Source organism: Macaca nemestrina, chromosome 20, assembly GCF_043159975.1.
Source record: "Macaca nemestrina isolate mMacNem1 chromosome 20, mMacNem.hap1, whole genome shotgun sequence".
NCBI classification, from domain to species: domain Eukaryota; kingdom Metazoa; phylum Chordata; class Mammalia; order Primates; family Cercopithecidae; genus Macaca; species Macaca nemestrina.
The window spans coordinates 61,910,336-61,938,290 of NC_092144.1; the positions used below are offsets into that span (position 1 = coordinate 61,910,336).

The 27,955-nt window shown below is 42.7% G+C and overlaps 1 protein-coding gene across 2 annotated transcripts; it reads left to right on the plus strand.

Moving 5' to 3' along the window:
* The first annotated feature begins 13 nt into the window (after nt 1-13).
* LOC105497086 (zinc finger protein 613) lies at nt 14-27,276 on the plus strand. Of its 2 annotated transcripts, XM_071087690.1 has the most exons (8): nt 14-98; nt 452-551; nt 2,668-2,760; nt 8,290-8,497; nt 11,082-11,208; nt 11,490-11,582; nt 14,982-16,366; nt 25,782-27,276. In XM_071087690.1, exons 4-8 carry the CDS (start codon nt 8,483-8,485, stop codon nt 25,947-25,949), a joined length of 1,788 nt encoding a protein of 595 aa, XP_070943791.1. In that variant the 5' UTR covers nt 14-98; nt 452-551; nt 2,668-2,760; nt 8,290-8,482; the 3' UTR covers nt 25,950-27,276. The 2 variants fall into 2 exon arrangements, with proteins under 2 accessions (XP_070943791.1, XP_070943792.1); XM_071087691.1 differs by lacking the exon at nt 25,782-27,276 and having other exon boundaries at nt 14,982-16,375.
* The last annotated feature ends 679 nt before the right edge of the window (nt 27,277-27,955 follow it).

The following is a 27,955-nucleotide window of genomic DNA, read 5'->3' on the forward strand; positions in this document are numbered from 1 at the left end:
CGTAGGCCGGCTTGGAGGCTGTGGGAGGGCCCAGAAGTGGAAGAATTCAGGAAAAGTGCAGGCTCAGGGAAGTGTCGGTGGGTTCCCCGGAAAATCAGGTCTGTGTGTGGGTCCGTCTGTCAGGATGAGGGGAGGAGGGTGTCTGTGAGCGTCCGTTTAGTGCGGAGTCGTGGAGTTTGTGGGGGAAGCTGGAGCAAGTGGGAGTCGGGATGTTGGAGTTGGGGCGTCTCAGGATTCAGCCCTGAGGGATCCCAGTGGTCAGTGGTCAGTCTGTCGAGCGCAACGCTTGGAAGTCCGTGATCAGGGTTTGGTGCCTTTACGGGTCACTCTGTAGGGCTCGGTGGTTGAGGACTGGAGTGAGGAGTGGTTTTTGTCAAGGAAAACGGTGTCTGCCGTGGATTCGGGATTTTATTTTTTTATTTTTGAGACAGGGTCTCGCTCTGTCACACAGGCTTGAGTGCAGTGGCGCGATCGTGGCTCACTGCAGCCTCCATCTCCCGGGGCTCAGGTGATCTTCCCACCTCAGCTTTCCCGAGTAGCTTGGACTACAGGTGAGCGCCACCACGCCTATCTATCTAATTATCTATCTATCTATTTTATCTATCTATCTATCTATCTATCTATCTATCTATCTATCTATCTACTTATTGCAGAGATCTATCTATCTATATCTATCTATCTATCTACTTATTGCAGAGATCGATCTATCTATCTATCTATCTATCTATCTATCTATCTATCTATCTATCTACTTATTGCAGAGATGGGGGTCTCACTATGTTGCCCAGGCTGGTCTCCAACTCCTGGCCTCAAACGATCCTCTCACCTTGGCCTCCCAAAGTGCTGGGATTACGGGCGTGAGCCTTCGCTCCAGGCTGTAATCAGGATTTAATATGTGACTCAGTGAGGAGGAGCCCGGGTTCATGTGAACCTGGGTGTGTGGTCCAGGTTTTAGGATTAATCTTAGGGGGTGTGACCAGCGTTAGGGAGGTCTAGACGCTTGTGAAGGCTGAAGCCTTGGCAGCCGAGGCATGCTGATTGGTGTGTGTGCTGAAGTCCAATGGTAATTCCCTATCAGTCCCTTTTAAGTTTCTCTGCAAGGACTGGTTTACAGACCTCATTTGACTTCTCACATCACTCCTCCCTCTCATCCTGGTAAATAGGAAACCTTGGGGAAGATCAAAGATTAATCAAATCTGGCGCGGTGGTTCACACCTGTATTCCCAGCATTTGGGAGGCCAACGTGGGCAGATTGCTTGAGCCTAGGAGTTGCAGACCAGCCTGAACAACACAGCCTGTCTCTCCAAAAAAAGACAAAAATTAACTGGGTGTGGTGACACATGCCTGTAGTCCCAGCTACTCCCGAGGCTGAGGTGGGAGGATCACCTGACCCTTAGGAGGTCTAGGCTGCAGTGAACTATGATTGAGCCACTGCACTCCAGCTTGGGCAACAGAGTGAGGCCCTGTCTCAACAGAAAAAAAGAAAGAGAGAGAGAGAGAGAGACAGAAAAGGAAAAAAACAAAAAAAGAAAATGATAAGGTTTCTATTAAAGATTTTCGTCTTTCTTCCTCAAGTTTACTGTGTGAATGTATGTATACACACACATAAATATTTTCTTTCAGGTTCTGACACAAGTAAAACAACATCTCTCTTATCCCAAAATGTGTTCCCCAGTAATGACTTTTGATAAGATTTTCGTATATTTTAATTTCAGTTTTCTATGCTTGATTTTTCACAATTCAGATAAACTACTGAAACATTGGTATAATTTGCCCTATTTAATTTTATATTATAACATTCTTATACTAAACATATCATACATGTTTTTGTTTAAAAACTTTTTTTAAGATTTCTGTAATAGTATACCATCAAGAGGCAAAACTGCACCATTGCGACTTGAATCACTAAGTATATGGATATATTTAGATAGAATTTTAAGACTTAAAATGTTCACTTATCACTTTTAAGAACTGGTTATGATTCTGTGTTTACCCAAACATGTTTCTCCCTGACCCTCATCAGCACCTTGGTTTTTAATTTTTTTGCAATTGTAAATGGTGTATTTTTATTTTTGACCTTTCTGTTCTCTTCCAATTTACTCTTACATAGAAGAGCAATTAGTTTATAAAATATTTACATTGTTTTTGGTCACCTTACTGAACAAGCTTCCCTGTTCTCCAGGTTACAAAACTTTTCAAACATATAACACGATTTAAAGAACTTTACAATTGGGCCGGGCACGGTGGCTCAAGCCTGTAATCCCAGCACTTTGGGAGGCCGAGACGGGCGGATCACGAGGTCAGGAGATCGAGACCATCCTGGCTAACACGGTGAAACCCCGTCTCTACTAAAAATACAAAAAACTAGCCGGGCGAGGTGGCTGGCGCCTGTAGTCCCAGCTACTCAGGAGGCTGAGGCAGGAGAATGGCGTAAACCTGGGAGGTGGAGCTTGCAGTGAGCTGAGATCCCGCCACTGCACTCCAACCTGGGCAACAGAGCGAGACTCCATCTCAAAAAAAAAAAAAAAAAAAAAAAAGAACTTTACAATTGAATACCTGTATGCCTACCACCTGGATTTTATCATCATTTTGTTGTGTTTCTTTTATTACATATCTATCTGTATATCCTTCTACTCATCATTAATCCATCTTTTTTTCTTTTTGTAGAGATGGCATCTCACTATGTTGTCCAGACTGATCTTGAACTCCTGACCTCAAGTGATCCTCTCTCCTTCGCCTCCTAAAGTGCTGGGATTCCAGGTGTGAGCCACCTCACCCGGTCACATTTATCCATCTTGTAAAATATTGCTTTGTTTTTTGGGGGCATTTCAAAGTAAGTTGCAGACATTCATACATTTGCCCCTAAATATTTTAGTAGGTTTATCATAATTAAGTTCTACTGACAGCTTTTCCTAATTACAGGTCTATTAGTCACATACTGTATAATTCAGTGGCTTTTACTATGTGCAGTCATCACCAAAGTCAATTTTAGAATATTTTCATCACTTAAAAAGAAGCCCCGTACCCTTTTGTTGTACAACCACTACTTGCAGTCACTTCATATTCTCCCCTCCAGTAGACCCTGGCAACCACCCATGTGCTTTCTGTCTCTTTTTGTAGAGTGCCTGATTCTGTCGCTGTTCGGGGCGCCACTTGTAACCGACCACAATCCCTGGTGGACTGAACAAAGCGGGGCAAATGCTAGAATAAAAGACAAAGATAAGGCCGGGCGCGGTGGCTCAAGCCTGTAATCCCAGCACTTTGGGAGGCCGAGACGGGTGGATCACGAGGTCAGGAGATCAAGACCATCCTGGTGAACACGGTGAAACCCCGTCTCTACTAAAAAATAAAAAACTAGCCGGGCGAGATGGCGGGCCCCTGTAGTCCCAGCTACTCCTCGGGAGGCTGAGGCAGGAGAATGGCGTGAACCCGGCAGGCGGAGCTTGCAGTGAGCTGAGATCTGGCCACTGCACTCCAGCCTGGGCGGCAGAGGGAGACTCCGTCTCAAAAAACAAACAAACAAACAAAAAGACAAAGATAAAATAGTATATTTGGAAGAAGGGGTGGGGGCACCTTGCCTCTAGTGGACAAGGGCCCTGAGCTTTACGCAGCCCTCTGTATTTATTAGCCAAAAGAGATAGAGAGAAGCGGGGTGGGGGAGGGGGGGTGGCGGTGGGAGTGGTTGCGGGGGAGGCAGGTGATTGTTGAGTAATTGTCAGTCGGGCCCTTTGGTTCACAGCAGGCTTGTGAGACTGCATTCCTTTAACAATAGACTCTAGATGCCCCCGTAGATGGCCTCAAGGAGCCTGGCGCCAGGGAGTGATGGCCCTCAGCAAACTTTCTGGGACAGGTACAGAAGCAAGTTTGCCCACATTCTATACTTATGATAAACAGTTTGCTGTTTGATCATGTAGCCTCCAGTGGAATGCTGAGTTGATCACCATCCCTTTGGCCTTTTCAGCTCCCAACATTTTTTTTTTTTTTGAGACAGAGTTTCACTCTCATTTCCCTGGCTGAAGTGCAATGGCTTGATCTCACCTCACCGCAGCCTCTGCCTCCCGGGTTCAAGCAATTCTGCCTCAGCTAGGATTACAGGCATGCCCCACCACACCCGGCTAATTTTGTATTTTTAGTAGAGACTGGGTTTCTCTATGTTGGTCGGGCTGGTCTCGAACTCCTGATCTCAGATGATCTGCCCGCCTCGGCCTCCCAAAGTCCTGGGATTACAGGCATGAGCCACCGCACCCAGCCAGTGTGCTTTCTGTCTCTATGCATTTACCTAATCTGGGTATTTTATATAAATGAAATCATATAATGTGACATTTAGTGTCTGATATTTTCTTTTTTTTTTTGAGACAGGGTCTCACTCTGTTGCCCAGGCTGGAGTACAGTGGTGTACTCTTGGCTCACTGCAACCTCTGCCTTCTAGGCTCAAGCAATTCTCATGCCTCAGCCACCCTAATAGCTGGGATTACAGGCGCACACCACCATGCTTGGCTAATTTTTTAACTTTTTATAGAGATGGAGTTTCTTCATGTTGCCCAGGCTGGTCTTGAACTCTTGAGCTCAAAGCAATCTCCCCGCCTTGGCCTCCCAAAGTGCTGGGATTACAGGTGTGAGCTCCTGCACCTGAGTGTCTGACATTTTCACTTAGTATAATGTTTTTGTGGTTGTGGGTTGTGTGCTGGGCTACTCCTTTTTTTTTTTTTGAGACGGAGTCTCACTCTGTCGCCCAGGCTGGAGTGCAGTGGCCGGATCTCAGCTCACTGCAAGCTCCGCCTGCCGGGTTCACGCCATTCTCCTGCCTCAGCCTCCCGAGTAGCTGGGACTACAGGCGCCCACCACCTCGCCCGGCTAATTTTTTGTATTTTTTAGTAGAGATGGGGTTTCACCGTGTTAGCCAGCATGGTCTCGATCTCCTGACCTCGTGATCCGCCCGTCTCGGCCTCCCAAAGTGCTGGGATTACAGGCTTGAGCCACCGCGCCCGGCCTGGGCTACTCCTTTAATGATTAGCCAGGGCATCTGTAAACCTGCCTTACCCTTCACTTCCTGCTTGCACTGAACCTGTAGACATCAACTAGAAGGAACGTTTAGAGTCTTCTCAGGTCTTTTCTCAGCCAACATCCTCCCCTGTGCATGCATGTGGCTTTATAAATTCCTCAGTCTATACGAGTGCTTTTGAATGGCATGATTTCCCCAAGACACTTTCCTCCTAGCTTTTTCTCTCAACCTTTTCTCTATGGCTCAAGTGTAATCTTTTGCCCCAGGCAGCTGAAGGTTGTTGTTCTGCTTCACAAAGTTTTTGAGAAATGCCCGTTACTTTTCCTCCCTGAGTGAGTTCCAAAACAGGAAGGGGCCTGTTGCGTAGGTCCTTCAGGTAGTTAGAAAAGACAACAATCAATTTTTTATTTTTATTTTTGAGACAGGGTCTCACTCTGTCACCCAGGGTGGAGTACAGTGACGAGATCATGGCTCACCGCAGACTCAAACTCCTGGGCTCAAGTGATCCTCCCACCTCAACCTCCCAAAGTGCTGGGATTACAGGCGTGAGCCACTCCACCCAGCTAAACAAAATTATTTGTGAATAAAGCCTATTCTGTTCCCTCCAGGGCCTGAATCCAGGATCCCACACTGGGGATGTTGGCCGCAATGTTTAAGACCATCACTGAGCTGGGGAGGGGGTGGAGCAAAGACAAGTAAAAATGGCCCAGAACTTTCCTACTATTTTTAAGTCACCGTTTTGTTGTTGTTTGTTTTGTTTCTCTGAGATGGAATCTAGCTCTGTTGCCCAAACTGGAGTGCAGTGGCGTGATCTCAGCTCACTGCAACCTCCACCTGCCAGGTTCAAATGATTCTCCTGCCTCAGCCTCTTGAGTAGCTGGGACTACAGACATGTGCCACCACACCCGGCCACTTTTTATATTTTTAGTAGAGATGGGGTTTCACCATATTGGCCAGGTTGGTCTTGAACTCCTGGCCTCAAGTGATCCTCCTGCCTCCGTCTCCCAAAGTGCTAGGATTATACGCAGGCATGAGCCACTGTGCCTGGCCAGTTGCCTTTTTTTTTTACTCAACATTTGCTCTGTTGTTGTGAACCTTTGACTATTTTTCAGAGTCCTGACCAAGTTTTTGTTTCATTTTTTATTGTTTTTACTTGATTTTTTGATAGTGTTTTTACTTGAGTTTTTGATTTTTATGTAGAGGGGCGGACTCTTGGACCTACCTACTCTGCTATTTTTACTCAATGAGATTTTCCTCCACAGTATACTTGATTTTGTTTTTTCTGTTGTTGGTACTTTTAAAAAAGAAATAAGCTGATGCAAGTGCACCTTCAGTGATATCCTCTAATCCACCCCCTTTCTTCTCCTCCATCCCTAGGGATAACTATTCTCTTGAACTAATTTCATATAATACATGTTTTATTAAATGTGTACATATCCAAAATTAATACATAGTCTTGTTTTATGTTTTTTAATTTTTTAAATATACTTTACTTTGTTGTTTCTTTCATATGATGATGATTTGTGAACATGTCCTGTTTGGTAATGATGCTTTAGAATTTATGGAAATTTTCTTTATGGCTTCCTATACATACATGAGTTTTCAGGAAATGTACTCCTCCAGGGAAAGGACCTAGCCACTGGAGCAAACAGGTGTGATTACATTCTCCAGAAAGCTCGTAAGGGTCAAAAATGAAGTAGAAGCTCTTCAGCTGTTCCTGGGAAAGGGGCTGTGGAAGCTCATGGGAAAGGAAGCCTTGCCATTTGAAATGCATACCCTGGATGTCACTGAAATGTTGCATCCACCGCCTCCTGCCCAGGAATATTAGATCATTTGGGTTCCGCACCTTTCCACTGGTGGCATTCTAAGAAGAAAAGTGTGAAACATCTCTTGCCACAATTATGTGCTTCTGAGACTGCAGACGGAAGGGGAGCATTTGTAGCTGTGGGTTAGAGGATGAGTCAGTGCAGGCCCTGTGGGTTTGGAGCATGCAGGAGGGCCACCGGGAGCTTGCTACAATGATTCCATCCAGGTAGAAAGAAAGCTCAGGGTGACTCCATCCAGTTGATGCTCTCACCATGTGAGTCTCTTACTTGAGTTTTAGAATTGGGCCTAAAGAAAGCCTCTGGGGCTGCCACTCTCTGACCTGCTGCTTTCAGGCCAGGGGTGTAGCGTGCAGCTTTTCCATTTGTCTTTGTGCCTGTGTCACTGTTGGCAGTGCTGATTTCAGAAGGTCACATTATATGTCCGTGACGCTGGCCATCTTCCATGATGAATGAAACTCCCTCAAGGTAGTAGCAAAGAGAGCTAAGATGTATGATGACGGTATGCGGTCCAAAGGAATTCAGAGTGGCTGAGGTCATGTCCTTGGAGACAGGCCGTGTCGGTTCAGATTTTACTTCTGTGTTTGGACAATATAGTTCAATCTGTAAGCCTTAGGTCAATATTGGAATGAAAAATAATGATTGATACCTTATAAGGATATAACGCAGTAGGTAGTAATGAGAAATAAGACAGTGCCTCTGCTTGGCTCAGTACGTTTGTCTTCAAACTGAGGCGTGCCTACATGTGAGGTGTATGGTGACTGTTGACCAGGCATGTGGACATGTGGTTTTAAAGAAATAAATATCCAAATCCTCACCTTCTCTGTCCTTTTTCGGAAACCTGATCTAAGAAGTGTCTTCGTGTGGCAGCATCATGCTGGTGCTGGTTCTCCTTTCCCAACTCTCCTCACAGTCACCCCGCTTCCATCTCACAGAAGAAAGACAGTTTGTAAATGTATTGGTCATACATATAGAGTGTTATATTTTGTTGTCCCAGGATTTGTTGTTGCCCCAGGGTGGGTAAAAACTTCTGGGGCGGCCGGGCGCAGTGGCTCAAGCCTGTAATCCCAGCACTTTGGGAGGCCGAGACGGGCGGATCACAAGGTCAGGAGATCGAGACCATCCTGGCTAACACGGCGAAACCCCGTCTCTACTAAAAACACAAAAAATTAGCCGGGCGAGGTGGCGGCGCCTGTGGTCCCAGCTACTCGGGAGGCTGAGGCAGGAGAATGGCGGGAACCCGGGAGGCGGAGCTTGCAGTGAGCTGAGATCTGGCCACTGCACTCCAGCCTGGGCGACAGAGCGAGACTCCGTCTCAAAAAAAAAAAAAAAAAAAAAAAAAAACTTCCGGGGCCCCAAATAAAGGGACAGTTAGAGATGGCCTTGCATTAAGGTGAGTACACAGCAGCAGTGACAGCACCTGGGCCTGCAGGGAATGTACACTCAAATAAATTTACTCTTCAGCCCGCAGTTCCTGACTCCAGGGGCGAGACACTTCAAGTGAGGTGAGGAGGAGGTTCCAGGACCTGGATCCCATCTTTTGCAGGGATATAATTCACCAGAGACCAAGATTTCTAGCCAGAAATTGAGGGCAGCTCAAGGAGAGACTCCAGACACAGCATCCTACTTACTGGCTATTTCCCAGTAACAGAAGAAAATGATCAAGTCCCAGGTGACTTTTGGTTTGTTTTATTCTTTCCTTCATCACATGATTGATTTCTGGAAGACTTTAAAAGTCAATTGAATTAAGTGAAAAAGTATAAATTGGTAAACTAGGATTTGTGCATCAGTAAATTTAGATTTTAATTTCAACATCTAGGCAAAGTAGGATCGGGACTATATTGTTCACATGTGGTATCATAGAAAGATATTTGGTCTTTGTCTGCAGTTCCTGGCATAGAGCTCCTAAAACCCTTGGAATTTCCTGAATGATAAGGGTCTTTTTTTTTTTTTTTTTTTGAGACAGGGTCTCACTTTGTCACCCAGCTGGAGTGCAGTGGTGCAATCTCGGCTCACTGCAGCCTCTGCCTCCTGGGCTCAAGCAATCATCCCATCTCAGCGTCCCAACTAGCTGGGACTGTGTGCCACCAGGCCCAGCTAATTTTTTGTATTTTTCTTGTAGAGATGGGGTTTCACCATGTTGCACAGACTGGTCTCTAACTCCCGAGCTGAAGCAGTCTGTCTCCCTTGGCCTCCCAAAGTTCTGGGACTACAGCTGTGAGCCACTATGCCTGGTGCTCTTTTTTTCTAGTGAGACTACTCTCAGTGGACCCCTAGGTAGCTTCAGTACGGAGACTGGTTGCCAGAAAGACCAAGCCTTGATTAGAAGCTTGGAACTTTCAGTCCTACCCCTAATCTCCAGGGAGTAGAGGGAGGCTGGAGATTGAGTTCAGTCACCAGTGGCCAATGATTTTTTCAACCATGCCTGTGTAACATAAAAACCCCTCAACAGCGGGGTTTGGAGAGCTGGGTTGGTGAACACATTGAGGTGCTGGGAGGTTTGTGCATGCAGAGAGAGCATGGAAATTTATGCCCATACACCACCATACCGTGCCCTGTGCAGCTTTTCCATTGGGTTGTTCCTGGGTTGTAAATAAACCAGTAACAGTAAAGTGCTTTCCTGAGTTCTGTGAGTTGTTCTAGTAGATTATTGAACCTCAAGGTGGGTTGCAGAAATCCCCACATTTGTAGCCAAGGGACAAAAGTCTTTGTAACCTGGGGACCTCACACTTGTGACTGGTGTCTGAAGTAAGGTTGGTCTTGTGGGACTGAAACCTTAACCTATGGGTCTTCCAGGAGTTGGTGTCAGAATTGAATCTTGTATTTGCTCTTTCACTAAATTGGTACATGCTAGACCTTACCTATCGTCTGTATTTATTAATCTGTCTTTTATGTATTGCATCATTCTGCCCTTTTGTTGCATTTTTGGTAGTTTTTTCAGATCTACTTACCAGTTCATTGACTATCTCTTCAGTTAGGCTGCTTACATGCCTGATAATGTAAATATAAATACTTCAAAACCATATGTGTGTGTATGGTTTTTGAATAATATTTTTTATTTTTTTATTATTTATTTATTTATTTTGAGATGGAGTCTCGCTCTGCCACCCGGGCTGGAGTACAGTGGCATGATCTCGGCTCACTGCAACCTTTGCCTCCTGGGTTCAAGTGATTCTCCTGCCTCAGTCTCCCAAGTAGCTGGGATTACAGGCATGTGCCACCATGCCTGGCTAATTTTTGTATTTTTAGTAAAGATGGGGTTTTGCCATTTTGGGCGAGCTGGTCTCGAACTGCTGACCTCAGGTGATCCGTCCACCTAGGCCTCCCAAGGTGCTAGGATTACAGGCGTGAGCCACCATGCCTGGCCTATTTATTTTTTAAGCCAGTCACATTTAGCAGTAGGGGGTAATAATACTTAATTGTCTCTTGTTCTTTGGACATGTTTTGGAAAGGTTCTTTTATTCCTCCTAACATATAAAATACACTTATTTATTATGTAATATCTTGTAGTGTTTGGGGTTTCTTCCTGGTTGATTCTGATAGTGCACATGAAGATTCATTGAAGATTCATGGTGAATAAAGGAGTATGCTTTATTCATCCTGATATTGCTAAAATATATTTAGTGTCTGGCAAATATGTGTTCAAAAAAAAAAAGAGGATTAGCAAGAAGATTAAATGATTGGTTCTTATAGAAACTTCTGATTTGTTAAATGATAGATAATTACACAATTACAGAATATTTTGCTAGAGATAGATTTTGAATATAGATAGACTTTGGAGATGGATTTTTGCCTCTATGACAATGTTTTTGTTTTTGTTTTTTTTTTTTTGAGACAGAGTCTCGCTCTGTCGCACAGGCTGGAGTGCAGTGGCGCAATCTCCACTCACTGCAAGCTCCACCTCCCAGGTTCAAGCCATTCTCCTGTCTCAGCCTCCCGTGTAGCTGGGACTACAGGCGCCCGCCACCGCGCCCGGCTAATTTTTGTATTTTTTTAGTAGAGACGGGGTTTCACCGTGTTAGCCAGGATGGTCTCGATCTCCTGACCTCGTGATCCGCCCGTCTCGGCCTCCCAAAGTGCTGGGATTACAGGCGTAAGCCACCGCACCCGGCTGACAATGTATTTTTTAAAAAATCACAGCACCTAGATATATAGATGCAGACTATTTGGTGAAAATGAGCAGAACAATGTCCTTCACATTGCTTCCATATAAATAAGAGAAATACTTCATATTAAGCAGGACTCTCTTATTACAGGAATCACTGACCCTGGAGGATGTGGCTGTGGAGTTCACCTGGGAGGAGTGGCAGCTCCTCGGCCCTGCTCAGAAGGACCTGTACCGGGACGTGATGTTGGAGAACTATAGCAACTTGGTGTCAGTGGGTGAGGACAGCTGCCCTGTGTCACTCAGAGAGTACCCAGTCAAAGGCCTTTGCTCTCTCAGCTTTCAAAAGCTGTGGAGGGCCTGTGTTGCTCTCAAGTGGTAGATCTGTCCTCTCCGTAGCCCCAGATAAAAGAGTATAATGTGCCCCCTTCAGAGAGGAAATCCCTTTGCTTTGCAGACACATAAATTACATAGTTCCTAAAACAGAACATGGTCCCATGTTGATAGACCACAGCTTAATTCAGTGAGCCTAAGTTGTCTTATCATTTCCTATGAACAGGGTATCAAGCCAGCAAGCCAGATGCACTCTCCAAGTTGGAACAAGGAGAACCATGGACAGTAGAAAATGAAATCCACAGCCAAATCTGTCCAGGTGAGTTCAGGGTGAGAGCCAGCAAGGAGGGTAGCTAGCAAGTCACATGATAGTTGTTCAGCAGTGTCTGAGCTGTCAGGGCATCTGAGGCTGTGTGGACAGGGCCTCCATGTATCCCTCTCCCCACACAAAAGCTCTTTCTCCTTCAGGTGTTTAGAGGAACATCTACCTCTTTATCTCCTCTTGGATTTCATCACTGTTTATTTTTTATTTATTTTATTTTATTTTTTTGCGATGGAGTCTCACTCTGTCACCCAGGCTGGAGCCCAGTGGTGCAATCTTGGCTCACTGCATCCTCTGCCTCCCAGTTGCAGCAATTCTCCTGTCTCAGTCTCCCCAGTAGCTGGGATCACAGGCACCCACCACTATACCCAGCTAAGTTTTTTTGTATTTTCAGTGGAGATGGGGTTTCACCAAGTTGACCAGGATGATCTCGAACACCTGACCTCTGGTGATCCACCTGCTTCGGCCTCCCGAAGTGCTAGGATTATAGGTGTGAGCCACCACGCCCAGCCTCATCAGTCTTCATTTAATCTAGGTTTCATTTGTTTTTCTCAAGGTTTCTTCCTTTTTAGGATTCTCAAATCTCATCATTTCTTGTTCCCCCATCAGAGCATCTCTACCTGTTCATTCTACTTCTCTTGCTGTGAAATTCCTCCTTCCATGTCTGTCTCCAAAGAGTGATCTTGAATATCAGCACTCTCTCCTGGCCACTATATCTTTCTGCCCCTTTAGATAATGTTGATTTTTCTTCCTAAGGTCTTCCCACACTATCTTGGACTCTGTGCCCCCTTAGTAACCTGGTCTGTTGCTTTGCATGTATTTGCTTCCTTAGCTTCTCTTTTTTCTCCCACTCTGAGGTCCTCCAGAGGTTCTGTTTTCCATTTATTTTGCTCTGTTCTCATATCCTTTAAAAGTTTCCTTCATTCTGATTACTTAAGTTCTTGTTCTCTATGGAGACTCTCAGATTGACATCTCCCTTAATATTTCCTAACTTACATGTTTGTACCATATTTTTTACCCACTTGCATGTCAACTCCTTGAGTCGACCTGGCCACCATAGGGCTACCTTGAAACTTCCCTGCCTCCTCAGCTCCCGTATTTAAAGTCCTTGTTCTTTCAATTGATTTTTGAAGAATTCTCATTCTCTTTCCAACCCAAACCAGATTACTAAACCTCACGCCTGCTTTGCTTCAATTTCCTTTTGGAATCATTAATTCTGCCCATTATTTAGTTTCTCTTAAATTATATTGCTGGGCTTATTCCCTTAAAGCTTTTCTGTTCTTACCATAGTCTGATGGCATTGAGTCCCAGTGAATCATAGCAGTCATATAAGATGGAAATTTCTCATCTGTCAAGTGATATTCTAGTTGAATCTCCATGATATGTTATCATCTTGCTCACACAGAGTTTGCTTTCCTTTTCCTTTTCATAAATTCAAAGCCAACTATATTTAAAGCGCTACATTTGAAGTAGTCTCCCCAGTGTGTCCCATACTTTCCTTGTTTCATTGCCTTAAATATTTTTTGATAGCCTATTACATACGGGCCCTGACAGCTGTGAACATCTAAAACAACAACAGAATTCTTCTTGGAGATTACATGCTAAAAGGAAGAGGCACGAAATTAATCAAAATGGATAAATGTCTTGTGGTGAAAAATGCTGGGAAGATCAATAACAAAGCATAATGAGGGATGCTGGGAGTGGGAATGGGTCTTTGGTGAGATGCCTTTCAGCAGCTGTATGAGAGATGTGAGTACATCCCTCAGGTGAATTACCTTCCAAGTAGACAAAATAGCAGGTCCAAAGGCCCAAGGCAGGTGTGCGTTTGAGGAACTTTTAAGGAAGCCTGTGTGAATACAGAGGAGTGAACAAGAGGGGCAGTGGTTGGAGATAATATGGAGGTAAGGACAGTGTGATGGGATCTGGAGTTTGAGGTAGTCATTTTAATGACTTGATTTTTTTTTTCTTTTTTTTTTTTTTTTTTGAGACAGAGTCTCTCTCTGTCGCCAGGCTGGAGTGCAGTGGCACGATCTCAGCTCATTGTAACCTCTGCCTCCGTGATTCAACCTGATTCAAGCAATTCTCCTGCCTCAGCCTCCCGAGTAGCTGGGACTACAGTTGCATTCCACCATGCCCAGCTAATTTTTGTATTTTTAGTAGAGACAGGGTTTTACCATGTTGGCCAGGATGGTCTTGATCTCCTGACCTTCTGATCTGCATGCCTTGGCCTCCCAAAGTGCTGGGATTACAGGCGTGAGCCACCACATCCGGCCATGACTTTTTAAAAAAACATTATGAGATGAGGAAACATGAGGGAGTTTTGAGTAGAAGAGTGACATGATGTCATTTATATTTAAAAGGATCACTTTGACTACTTTGTAGAAAGTATACAGGAGAAGGCAGAGGTTGAAACCTGAAGTCCACTAGGGAGGCTATTGCTATAGTACCAGACAGAGTGATTCTCTTCCACCTAGGTAGAGGGGGTGAGTGTTAGTTAGTTGCAGAATACAGGAGTCCCCTGTTATCCGCAGTTTCTCTTTCTACAGTTTCAGTTACCCGCAGTCAACTATGGCCTGGAAATGTTAAATGGGAAATTCCAGAAATAAACAATTCTTAATTACACTGCTCACCATTCCAAGGAGCATGAAATCTTGCACCATCTTGCTCCATCCTAGAACAGGAATCATTTTTTTGTCCAGCATATCCATGCTGTGTACCCTACCCACCTGTGTCGCTTAGTAGCCATCTTGGTTATCAGATCAACTGTCAAGGTATCACAGTGCTTGTGTTTAAGTAACCCTTGTTTTACTTAATAGTGTCTCCAATGCTCAAGAGTGTGATGCTGGCCTATTGTTATAATTCTTCTATTTCATGATTTGTTATTGTTAATCTCTTGCTGTGCCTAGTTTATAAACTTTATTATAGGTGTATATGCACTGTATAGGAAAAAACATAACGGATATAGGGTTTAGTGTGATTCAAAGTTTCAGACATCCATGGTCGGCGGGGTCTTGGAACATATCGCCCATAGATGAGGGATTACTATATATTTATAAAAGAGGACATATGGAATTTCCTGTTGAAGTAGACAAAGGGTGTGAGACAAACATACAAATGAAAGATAATAGTAAGGTTTCTGGCATGAGTGTGAGCAGGAATTAACTTGCCATTTCCTGAGAAATTTACCTTGTTTATACACTGACTGCTTTTATTTTTTTGTTTTCTTTGTTTAAATTATAATGGTTTATTCTTATCCAAGTGACAATAGGCATATCTACTTGGAGTTTTTTAAACCATGGAAATAGTGTGGTCAGTAGAGCCAGCCTGTACAAAGCTATTTGTGAAACAGTTCTATTCCATGCTCATGCAAAGATTTATTGTTCTCTTCTTTCCTAGAAATCAAGAAAGTTGACAATCATCTACAGATGCACTCACAAAACCAAAGATGTCTGAAGAGAGTGGAACAATGCCATAAACATAATGCATTTGGAAACATCATTCATCAGAGGAAAAGTGATTTTCCTTTAAGGCAAAATCATGATACATTTGACTTACATGGGAAAATACTGAAATCAAATTTACGTTTAATCAACCAGAACAAAAGGTATGAAATCAAGAAGTCTGTGGGGGTTAATGGAGATGGGAAATCCTTCCTTCATGCCAAGCATGAACAGTTTAATAATGAAATGAACTTCCCCAAAGGTGGAAATTCTATGAATACAAATTCACAATTCATTAAGCATCAGCAAACTCAAAAAATAGATAAACCCCATGTATGCACTGAGTGCGGGAAGGCTTTCCTCAAGAAGTCTCGCCTCATCTATCATCAGAGAGTTCACACTGGAGAGAAACCTCATGGATGCAGTATATGTGGGAAAGCCTTCTCCAGAAAGTCCGGGCTTACTGAACACCAGAGAAATCACACAGGAGAGAAACCCTATGAATGCACTGAATGTGACAAAGCATTCCGCTGGAAATCACAGCTCAATGCGCACCAGAAAATTCATACAGGAGAGAAATCATATATATGCAGTGATTGTGGAAAAGGCTTCATCAAGAAGTCTCGGCTCATTAATCATCAGAGAGTTCATACAGGAGAGAAACCACATGGATGCAGCCTGTGTGGGAAAGCCTTCTCCAAAAAGTCCAGGCTCACTGAACACCAGAGAACTCATACAGGAGAGAAACCCTATGAATGCACTGAATGTGACAAAGCATTCCGCTGGAAATCACAGCTCAATGCGCATCAGAAAGCTCACACAGGAGAGAAGTCATATATATGCAGTGATTGTGGAAAAGGCTTCATTCAGAAGGGAAATCTCATTGTACATCAGCGAATTCATACTGGGGAAAAACCCTATATATGCAATGAATGTGGGAAAGGCTTCATCCAAAAGGGTAATCTCCTTATTCATCGACGTACTCACACTGGAGAGAAACCCTATGTATGCAATGAATGTGGGAAAGGCTTCAGCCAGAAGACATGCTTAATATCGCATCAGAGATTTCACACAGGAAAGACACCCTTTGTATGTACTGAGTGTGGAAAATCCTGTTCACACAAGTCGGGTCTCATTAACCACCAGAGAATTCACACAGGAGAAAAACCCTATACATGCAGTGACTGTGGGAAAGCTTTCAGAGATAAATCATGTCTCAACAGACATCGGAGAACTCATACAGGGGAGAGACCCTATGGATGCTCTGATTGTGGGAAAGCTTTCTCCCACTTGTCATGCCTTGTTTATCATAAGGGAATGCTGCATGCAAGAGAGAAACGTGTAAGTTAAGTCAAATTGGAAAATCCTTTCTCAGAGAGTCATAGCTTATCACATACAAATGATCTCATACAGGATAAAGACTCTGTTAACATGGTGACTGTGCACATGCCTTCTGTGGCAGCTCAGACTTCATTAACTAACAGTGAGTTCCAAGCAGATAGCAAAGTAGCCATTGTGAGCCAGCCTGTTGCCAGAAGTTTAGTCTCAGCAGATAGTAGAATTTGCACAGAATAAAAACCTTATGAATGCAGTGAATGTGGTAGTGCTTTCAGTGATCAATTACATCTATGTCACAAAAAACAGGAGCAAACTGTGATACATTCAAGGTGGAAAACCCTTGAGTAAAACCTTATGGCTGATAAGCATATACTACAGAGAAAAATAGTATGATGTAGAGACTGGGAAAGTCTTTTATGGGAAGATAGATCCTCTCATCAGTGACCATAGATCACATCATCAGTGAGTTTATAGTTGGCAGAAATATAATGATCATGGAAAAGTCCTTGTTCAGAAATAATACCCTAGTAGGTATCAGGGGGTTTTCACAGGAGGGAAACTGTTGGAAGACCTTTGAAGGCTATGAATCTGGCAGGGTTGCTAGTGGTACATTCTGCCTTATCCTCAGAGGAAATCATAGAAATAAAACTATGAAAATAGTAACTAGAACATCTTAAGCAAAATATGGAAGAACACATGAGCAAGTAAGTCCTGTGAAAAGGAATATTTTAGAGATTTCGATCACAAATCTAACATCATTATACAGCAGATAATATACAGGATGTGTATTTTAGGACAATATACCTTGAATCACTAGTATATGTCAATGACTAATTAAAAGGGGTTGTCAGTGTTACACATCATTGGTTAAATTTATAACACAATGTACCTCTTCCTTCTTTTTTGATATGCGTCTTCTATTCCCAACCAAGATCATTATATGATTAGCTCTTATGTTTCTTTGATTCCAAATTTCTTCACTTGTTATTTCAGACTACTGAAGCTCTTCAAAAGGAAAAAATGTATTTAATTTAATAATGTAACACAAGTTTGGATCTGTTTATAAGTATCACCCCAGAGGAATGAAGTTCAAAACTTGTGAATAACCAATTGGCCATGCTCGTAATTTAGAAGGTAGTCCTCATCCTAACCTTGTGGTTTGTCTTATTGTTGGCATAAACACCATTCAGAATAGTTTGAATGATCTATTTTCTTTACCCGAAACTGTTTCCTTTATGTAGGAACCGTGGATGATGGCAGTGGGAAACAAAGCAAAATTTCAAGCCAGCATTTTTAAAAAGCTGGATTATATGCACGTAGCTATTCTACCCTCCAGCAGCTGTAGTTAAAAAATGCATATGCCTGTATCCGTTGAAAGAGACGTACAATGTAAAGATCAAATTGTCCTGATAATTTCTTGTTCAGGGGACATATTTGGAGTGGGAAGGGGAAAGGACTCAATTTTCCTTACATAAAACAGAATACAAATAGTTTTCTAAAAAGTGTTCATGTCTTATCTCTGCCTAAATTATAAATTCCTTGATAGGAACTTTGTATACCACAGCAGATACCAAAATATAAATTAATTATATGTAGATTTGGAAGATGAATGAAGGTGCATGAATAACCCAGTGGACAATTGATAAAATTACTTTTGCCATTGAAGGAAAGGAGCGACCCCAAAAAAATTCTAAGGATTAGTATTATTCTAAAAAAAAACTTAAAAAAAAATCCTGAATAGAGACTCATTTCTGTCATAAGAGGGGCAGAACAGAGAAGGAATAGGATTCACAGAATAACCCCAATTAAAAGAACAAAATAACTTCATTCTCTAAAAATGAAGGACAGCATGTAAGATCAGTAAAGGTGAGATCCTTTTGGATATCTTGGAGAAGAACCCTGAAATTTGTCTACAGATCTTTCACCTTGGAGAGTTGCTACTGTCTGAAAGATCCTGACTCCTCTGTGGTATGCTGAATTGGAACATACGGTTTATCTTCTTCATTCCTTCTCACCTGGGGTTAAGACCCTTGTCCTCTCCTGTACTCAGAGTTCCTTCCTTTGATCTAATAAAGATATGTCCATGTTAGAAACAGTCCTGCTCACAAGGAAAAATAAACTGGAAATTTGCCATAAAGTGGCTGCCTCACAATTGAAACCCAAACTCTGGGTTATTGGGTGATCACAGCAAATAGTTTTTGAGCATCTGCACTGTGGCAAACACTTGTACACACAGGATATACTGATGAACAAAATATAAAGTAGTGGCCTGTAACAGGAGGGATTCAGTACAGATGCTCTGCAGTTAAGAGTATAAGAAATGAACTCTTCTTCAACCTGGACTTCAGATTCTCTCTATTTCTTGCCTTGTGAATCTGCACATCCTATCATAGCAGTCGTAGCATCTTCTTACTCCCTGAACACATAAATTAGGGTGCGCTACTGGGCTGCCCAGGCCTGTCCTTGGGACCAAGTGTTGAACTCACTTCAGAAGTTGGCATCCCAGCTAAATAAATTTAACTGGGTCCTCAATTCCAGGTTGCCTCTTTCAAAAGGCATATCGCCCCTCGCCTTCATAAAAATTGTAGCCGACATTTATTAAGTGTGCTGTTTGCCAAATGGTGACTGCATTATTTTAATAATTTTAAAAATTTAAACAGTTGTTTGTTTTTGTTTTGCTTTGTTTGAGACAGGGTCGTGGTCTGTCGCCCAGGCTGGAGTGCAGTGGCCTGATCATGGCTTACTGAAGCCTTGACCTCCTGGCCTAAAGCCATTCTTCCACCTCAGCCTCCAAAGTGGCTGGGACTACAGGTGCATGCCACCACACTCTGCTAATTTTTGTATTATTATTATTTTTTTTTTTGTAAAGGCAGGGTCTTGCTATATTTCCCAGGCTGGTCTCAACTCCTGGGCATAAGTGATCCTCCCAACTTAACCTCCCAAATTGCTGGGATTACAGGTTTGAGCCATGGCACCCGGCCTCTTGAGTAATTTAACGCTCTTATATGCTCCATTTCCATCTTCATGTGTTTTAGGGAAATATTTGATTAAATTTGAGGCCTCATTCCTTTTTCCTTATTACAGGTAACCACACACTGTATGCAGTTGCACGTGGGCATTGATCCTCATAGAGATCGCCCCCGTATTTGGCCTCAAGACAATTTTCGGCTAGACTAGCCTTGCCCATTCTTTTCTACATCCCTTGAAGGAGATTCACAATGTCCACAAATTTGGTCCACTCTGTGACCGCTGTCCCCCATTCCCCTTCAGCCAATTCGCCTTTGGCACACCTTGTTGGTCCTGAAGAGGCCCTCAGAAATACGATTTCGGCCTAAACTCCCAACAGATTGTATTTTCTATTGAATGGAAACTGACACCTCCTAAAATGAACTGCAGCCATGATGCTTCTTCCTAACGGCTCAGTATGGAGTAGAGCGCGCGGCCATCTTATTTTTTTGCTCCGTCTGTTAAAAGTTTTTATAATTTTCTGATAATTTATCCAGTTTGCGCAGTGACTGTGTTGCCCTGAAATTAATTCACTGTCTTCCAACGCCGTGGTAACAGCCTTTCCTTCCGGGTTCTCTGGTGGGAGTCGCCGAGATGGGCGTGGCCATGATACGTCACAATGCGAGGCCGAGGGAGGAACTCTGACGTCTGGGAAGGCCTGGTTTCCCGACCGGATGCCGAGGGCCCTCAAAGTCCCTAGCAACGGCTGCGGAGGGGGATGGAAGTCGTTTTGGACGCAGGCTCAGTGTTTGGTCCCAGCGTTAGGTGGAGTCCGGAGAGACTCAGGATCAGATGGGTTGGGGTCTGGATGTGGCTCCAAGTGAAAGGCCTGTGGGGGTCAATGAAGGGGAGCCCTCTGTTCTGAGACCACGTGGGACCCTGCGTCCTGGGGTTCTCCCTGGGTTTACTCATTGGAGAAGACTGGCTTTGGTGATAGGGCTCCTGGTGGTCAGTAATTAAGAGACTGGAAGATATTAACGATCGATAGCCCAACTGTTAAGGTTTATGGTCGTTGAGGGAATGCCGTGGGAATCTGTGGTTGAGAAATGGAGTAGGAAAGTGTGTGTCAATGAATGAACTTGGTGTCCAGTCCGGGTTTGCAATTTAATGTTATAGAGAAGCTTGGGGCTGGAGAAGGTTTTGGTGAAAGAGGTTTCAGATTTAATTTGGAGTCAATGTTTGAGGAGGCCTGTACATGTCTGTGGTTTAGGGGCCTGAGGAGGCTGGAGCTTTGGAGGCCCAAGGGCCCTGGAGAGTGGGTGGGTTGAGGCTTAATAATTGACTGCTGGTTACAGTTGTGATTAAAGCTACATTTACCTAGTGGATCTACATGCAGTTTAGTTCTTCAAGTCCAAGTCTGTCTTAAAAATAACAATGAAAAACATTTCCCTTCCTATATTCATATCACTGTCTACAAATTTCTGGACGAGGTAATTATGAGTTTGCTACTAAAGTCGAGTTTTTTTTCTCTTTAGTTCCCAACTTTACCGTGTCGTTTCATATTTTCTTTCAGATTTATTCCAACACAAGAAAAAAATCTCTATTACCCACACTTCTGATTCTTATTGAGGAACATTTTTTTTTTTCGTTTCTTCCTACAGTTTTCACAATTGCAATATTTTGGGTAAATATTTGATTTTATCACTTAAATTCTCATCACATACATACATGTATGTATGTATATATAGTATATATCTCTCTATATATCTATGTATGTGTCTCTATCTATCTATAAATCTATCTATCTATTTATCTATCTATCTGTCTGTCTATCTATCTATCCAGAGGGAGTCAGTCTTGCCCTGTCTCCCAGCCTGGAGTACAGTGGTGCCATCAGCTCACTGTAACCTTCAACTCCTAGGCTTAAGGGATCCTCCTGGCTCAGCCTCCCAAGTAGCTGGGACTACATATAAAAATTTTCAATGGCTGTATCATATCAGAAGGTTGTACCAGTGGCTTAGTAAATGGAGTCACATTAAATGTTTGCCTTAATTAGGATGGAATTGACAAGTATAAAATACTCAATTCTATTTCTATATTTTCTCTCTATATATAACATTCTCATTCTTTAATTACACAAGTTCTTCCATTCCCACCCCAAGATTTGTGGTTCACTATTTTATGTCCTAGACCTTATGGTTATATTTATTCTTAAGTAGCTTATACTGTTTTTTCATAATTCCTCTAGAAGAGGAAGTCATTTTTTAAAAAAATTGAGACAGAGTGTCACACTGTTGCCCAGGCTAGAGTGCAGTGGTATGATCTTGGCTCACTGCAACCTCCATGTCCCAGGCTCAAGGGATTCTCCCACTTCAGTAGCTGGGACTACAGGCACTCGCCACCATGCCCAGCTAATTTTTTTATTTTTTGTAGAAATGAAGTTTCACCATGTTGCCGAGGCTGGTCTTGAACTCCTGAGCCCAAGTGATCCACCTGAGGCATTACCTGCCTCAGACTCCAAAGTGCTAGGATTACAGGCATGAGCCACTGCTCCTAGTCAAGCATTTCTTAAATCCAAATATTTGCTGGAGTATGCCTACCTAATGCATGTATTAAGGCCTATTCCTCTGAGAGTCTGGGTTGATACGATTTGGAGTACAATCCCTGATAGTGTTGATAAAATTCTCTAGGGGATGCTGTTGTGACATACTTGGTAACTCACAGCCCTAATATATGCTAAAATGGATGGAATTTTGTGAGAAACAAGAAAATATCTTCTAATAGTGATGATTTTTTTGTAGAAAAAATATGAAACATCTATATTTAATACAGGATTTGAACACAAGGTATTGTTAGAATTCTAGGTTGTGTGAAGTTACATGTCAAGATATTACTGAAGGCCGGGCGCGGTGGCTCAAGCCTGTAATCCCAGCACTTTGGGAGGCCGAGGCGGGCGGATCACAAGGTCAGGAGATCGAGACCACAGTGAAACCCCGTCTCTACTAAAAATACAAAAAAATTAGCCGGGCGCGGTGGCGGGCGCCTGTAGTCCCAGCTACTCAGGAGGCTGAGGCAGGAGAATGGCGGGAACCCGGGAGGCGGAGCTTGCAGTGAGCCGAGATCGCGCCACTGCACTCCAGCCTGGGCAACAGCGTGAGACTCCGTCTCAAAAAAAAAAAAAAAAAAAAAAGATATTACTGAAATGCCAAGGGTTTGGTCTAGGTCCTGTTCCTTGCCACACAGAAAGACAATCACTGAGATAATGAGTATTGTGAGAGAAGAAAGCCTTTTTTGGGTAACATCAAGTGGGAGAGGAAGATAAATATCAAATCTGTCTCCCCACAACCAACCGAAATTGGTGGCTTATATAACAGGTAAGGAATATAAAACAGGAATTAGGGAAGGGTAAGGAAGGGGAGTTGGCTAACAGGAATCAGGTGGTCGGTTAGGCAATCATGATGGATGACAGGTCCGCCATCTCATTGTCTAGATGCAGTGATCTGGTAAGTTTCAGTTCCTTGATACTATCTGGGAGCCCTGATGGTTGGTTTCAGGAGAAACGAACTCAGATAAGGCAAATATAAGTTTCAAGCTTTAAGACTAGGAGGGTCAATGTCTATATTTATTCAAAAAGACTGTTAACATCAGTTCTGTGGGGAAATCAGGCCAGTTTAAAAAATGATTAGCAAAGATAGGGAATATGGTAGAAATGTAAAGGAAATAAAGGTTAAAGTGATATATAGAGCATAGGGAATGATGGCATGATATGTGAAAGGCATATCTAAATTTTGGATAAAGAGAATTAAGGGCAGAGAATGAAGAGATTAAATGGAAAATTTGTCAGGCCATGGCGGAGACTGCCAAAAGATTTGGTCTGAAGCCAGCCGTATGAAAGCCAATGTTAGAAGGTGTCTGTAGGGAAAGTAGTAGAATGGAAATGTGGATAAGTGGGGTAATCATAGCAACATTAACTTTTATTGCCAGGCTGACTGGATTTTGTATTAGTAATTGAGGTAGCATGGTAGGGGGTAAGTTTCTTTTGTATTTTTCTAGCCTATGGGTAGTCTTATCTTTCAGGCAGTGACAGTAATGATGCAATAATAAGGAACAGCCAGAGTTTCATATATAACTATAAATAAATATATATATACACAAATATATATATACAAATTACATATATTTTTTGAGATGGAGTCTCGCTATTGTCCCCAGGCTGGTGCAATGGTGTGATCTTGGCTCAATGCAACCTCCGCCTCCTGGGTTCAAGCGATTCTCCCACCTCAGCCTCCCTAGTAGCTGGGATTACAGGTGCCCATAACCACACCCAGCTAATTTTTTGTATTTTTAGTAGAGCTGGGGTTTCACCATGTTGGCCAGGTTGGTCTCAAACTCCAGACCTCAGGTGATCCACCCGCCTTGGCCTCCCAAAGTGCTGGGATTACAGGTATGAACCACCATGCCCGGCCTCTAAGAAATATTTAAAGGTGGCATAAGTCTTGGTTTAAAAGGAAGAAGGTGGTCCCCTAGGCCCCTTGTGTGATGCCATCCAAGACATAATTGTAGAATTATAGAAGATGCTATTAGTTACATGACAAGGGATCAGTGTATTAGGGATAATGAAATGGGAAAAATTCCGATGTGACATCTGTGTAGGTACCACGTGCCAAATGTGACTGAAGAAGGTGACAGACAACACATCTGGGCACCAGCAGCAGCACCCATTCAGTAACACATCTTATCCTATTCAGAAGCACATCTGCTTCTGGAGAGATCAACATGGTTCATTGGCCTGTTACAAAATTTCCAAATGATCATTGTTTCTTATATTTCCCTCTTTCTTTAGAAGCACAGGAGAATGTGCCCACAGTGAAGCTAGAGGTTGAACACTGAGAATAAGTTTCACTCTAAATGTGAGATTGGTGCTTTGGGAAAATTAGTTTGATGATACAGAATGAAAACAGGATGACCATCTAAGAGTGTCGCAGATACGTTGAAGTCAAAATCTGACATTCTGACTTGACTCTCTCAAGATATTTGTTTAAAATAAGCGTGTCTGCTTATTTCCCTGATGAGTGTTTGGTTCCCTTTAGTGGTCTTTTCCAAGCCAAATGTTTAAATGGCTAACATCTTGGTTTTTTGCCTTAATTTTTATTCAGTTTTGGCATTCTCTGAACATGATCTCATCTAGTCTTTTATCCTTAAATATTTATGTCCTGATATTTTCCACATTGCCCTTCTCAAGCCCTTTCTCAACATTTAGGTATCCAGTTGGGTACTTTGTACTTTAATATCTAATAAAAATCTAAATATGTATATATTTTTAAAAGTATACTTATTTCTCCTACATTCCAAACCTCAGTAATATTCACTCTCGCAAACGCAGTTTCCACTTATCTCTTGACTCAAGCAGAATACTTAGGAGCAAACCTTAATTCCTCACTTTCTTCATCCCCTCATTTTGAACTCATCAGTGAGCCTTGTCTTCCTCCATTATATATCCTCCTTTCTTCCCCCTCTGTCTGTCTCCTTTGCTCCTTCAGACCACTTCTCATAATTTGCAGATACCTCATTTTTTAGTTTGCTTGTGTTTTTATTTTGTTTTCCCCAACCAGAACGTAAGCTCACTGAGAATAAAGAATTTGTTTGTGTGTCACCAGCATCAGCACCATGGCCAGTACTTGATGGGCATTTAATAAGGATTTGTAGAATAACTGAATGCAGCCCTTGTAATTTTGGATCAGGTTTTCCTTCAACCTCTATTTCTCTCATCTAAAGGTGATTTTCTTGTTTGTTTTAATACTCTGCATGTTTTTCAAGAAGATATTTAGAAAGTAGCCAAATCTATATTTATTCATTGTGAGTTATTTAAGCTTGCTTGTATACTTACTGCTTTTGCCACATGGTTTGTGTAATTTTTTTTTTTTTATTTACCAGTTGCCTATAGATAAGGAATATTATTAAATAGTATTTATAGGCAGGGTACAGTGGCTCACGGCCTTTGGGAGGCCAAGGCAGGCAGATCATGAGGTCAGGAGTTCAAGACCAGCCTGGCCAACATAGTGAAACCCTGTCTCTACTAAAAATACAAAAATTAGCTGGGCGTGTAGCGTGCATCTGTAATCCCAGCTACTCAGGAGGCTGAGGCAGGAGAATCGCTTGAACTTGGGAGGCGGAGGTTGCAGTGAGCCAAGATCGCACCACTGTACTCCAGCCAGGGCAATGGAGCAAGACCCCATCTAAAAAAAATAGTAATTACAATATTAATATTATAAAATTTAATTATATTAGATTCCTTAATATATTGTTATATAAGTATTTTATTATGTTAAGGAATCTAATATCATTAAATATTATACAATATTATTATTATTATACTGAGATCATGTAGTAGACAGTAAAGAGCCAATCCACACCTTTGCATTTATTGTTTTTTCCTTTTCTAGAAATAAAAAATGTTGGTCATCTTTTTCAGGGACATTTGGATAATCAACAATGTCTGAAGAGAATGGAACAATGCTATGAACATAATGCCTTTGAAAATATGGTTCATCTGGGCCAGAATCATTTTCCTTTAAGGCAAAATCATGGAAAAACTCAAATTTTAAACAGAACAGGAAGCCATGAAATAGAGTTCTTATGAGTGAAATGGAGATGGGAAATCCTTTCTCCATGCACAGCATGAGAAATTTTATACAAAATCACTTTCCCTGGACGTAGAAAATCCATTAGCATGAAGTCTCAATTTATTAAGCATTGGAGAGCTCCCCAAATTGAGAAACCTCATGTATGCTGTGAATGTGGGAAACTGTATACCACCAAAGTCCACGTTCACTGAACATGACAGAATGCATACAGGAGAGAAATCCCATGAATGTGCTGAATATGGCAACGAATGTTATAGAAAGAATGTATTATGCACAAAAGAAACAAAAGAGAAGAAAAACCCACCAATGCGTTGAATGTGGAAAGCTGTCCTCATTAAATCACATCTTATTTTACATCAGAAAATCCATACTGGAGAGAAACCCTGCATATGCAATGATTGCAGAAAAGGCTTCACCCAAAAGGACAGTTTCATTGTACAGCAGGAAACTTTTACTCTAGAGAATCCCTGTATATGCAGTAAATGTGGACAAAGTTTTATCCAGAAGTTGGGTCTCATTTCACATCAGAGATTTCATATCGACAAGACTCCCTTTGTATGTAGTGAATGTGGAAGATCCTGTTCTCAGAAGTCATGTGTCATTACATGCCAGAAAATTCATAAAGGAGAGATGACTCCTGAATGTAGTGAATGTGGGAAAGCTTTCATAGGAAGCCACAGCTCATTGTACATCAAAGAATTCATACAGGAGAGAGAATTTTTGAATGTATCACAAATGGGACAGCTTTTGTCTACAAGCCTTGCGTTATTAAACATGAGAAAATACAAGGGAGAAATGTCAATTCGGTGAAGGTGGAAAATCCCTGCACAAAGAATTGCAGCTTCTTACAAGTGAAACTGTGAACACATAAGGAAAACCCTGTTAATGCAGTGATTGTTTTAAAATGCCTCTGTAACTCCTCAGATATCATTAAGTATCAGTGGACTCCTACAAAATAGGAACATAGTTCTTTTGGAACAGTCTCTTGCTCCATATGTGCCTTCAGGAGAGAGCAGAAAATTTGCCGAAAGGAAAAAACTTATAAATGCAGTGAGTGTGGTAGTGGCTTCAGTGATCAATGACGTCACATTTTATGTCTCAAAAATTCAGGCTGGGCACGGTGGCTCACACGTGTAAGACTGAGGTGGGTGGATCACGAGGTCAAGAGTCTGAGGCTAGCCTGGCCAACATGGTGAAACCCCGTCTCTACTAAAAATACAAAAATTAGCCGGGCATGGTGTCAGGCACCTTAATCCCAGCTACTTGGGAGGCTGAGGCAGGAGAATCACTTGAACCCAGGAGGCAGAAGTTGCAGTGAGTCGAGATCATGCTATTGCACTCCAGCCTGGGCGACAAGAGCAAGACTCTGTCTCAAAAAAAAAAAAAAATTTATATGCAATCATGAGGCATTTCATTCAAATTTAGGGGCAGTGTCATATGAGGTGCAGAAAGAAGTAGGGCTTCTGGGCTGGGCGCGGTGGCTCAAGCCTGTAATCCCAGCACTTTGGGAGGCCGAGACGGGCGGATCACAAGGTCAGGAGATCGAGACCATCCTGGCGAACACGGTGAAACCCCGTCTCTACTAAAAAATACAAAAAAACTAGCCGGGCGAGGTGGCGGGCACCTGTAGTCCCAGCTACTCGGGAGGCTGAGGCAGGAGAATGACGTAAACCTGGGAGGCGGAGCTTGCAGTGAGCTGAGATCCGGCCACTGCACTCCAGCCTGGGCGACAGAGCCAGACTCCATCTCAAAAAAAAAAAAAAAAAAAAAAAAAAAAAGAAGTAGGTCTTCTGAAGGTATCAGCCTGCTAACTAAATAATTCTGAGCATGGAGTGAATTTAAAAGTGCTTCCAGGCTGGGTGTGGTGGCTAATGCCTGTAATCCCAGCACACTGGGAGGCTGAGGCAGGAGGTTCTCTTGAGCTCAGGAGTTTGAGACCTGCCTGGGCAACATAAGGAGACCACCCTGCCTCTACAAAAAAATGTGAAAAATTAGCCAGGCA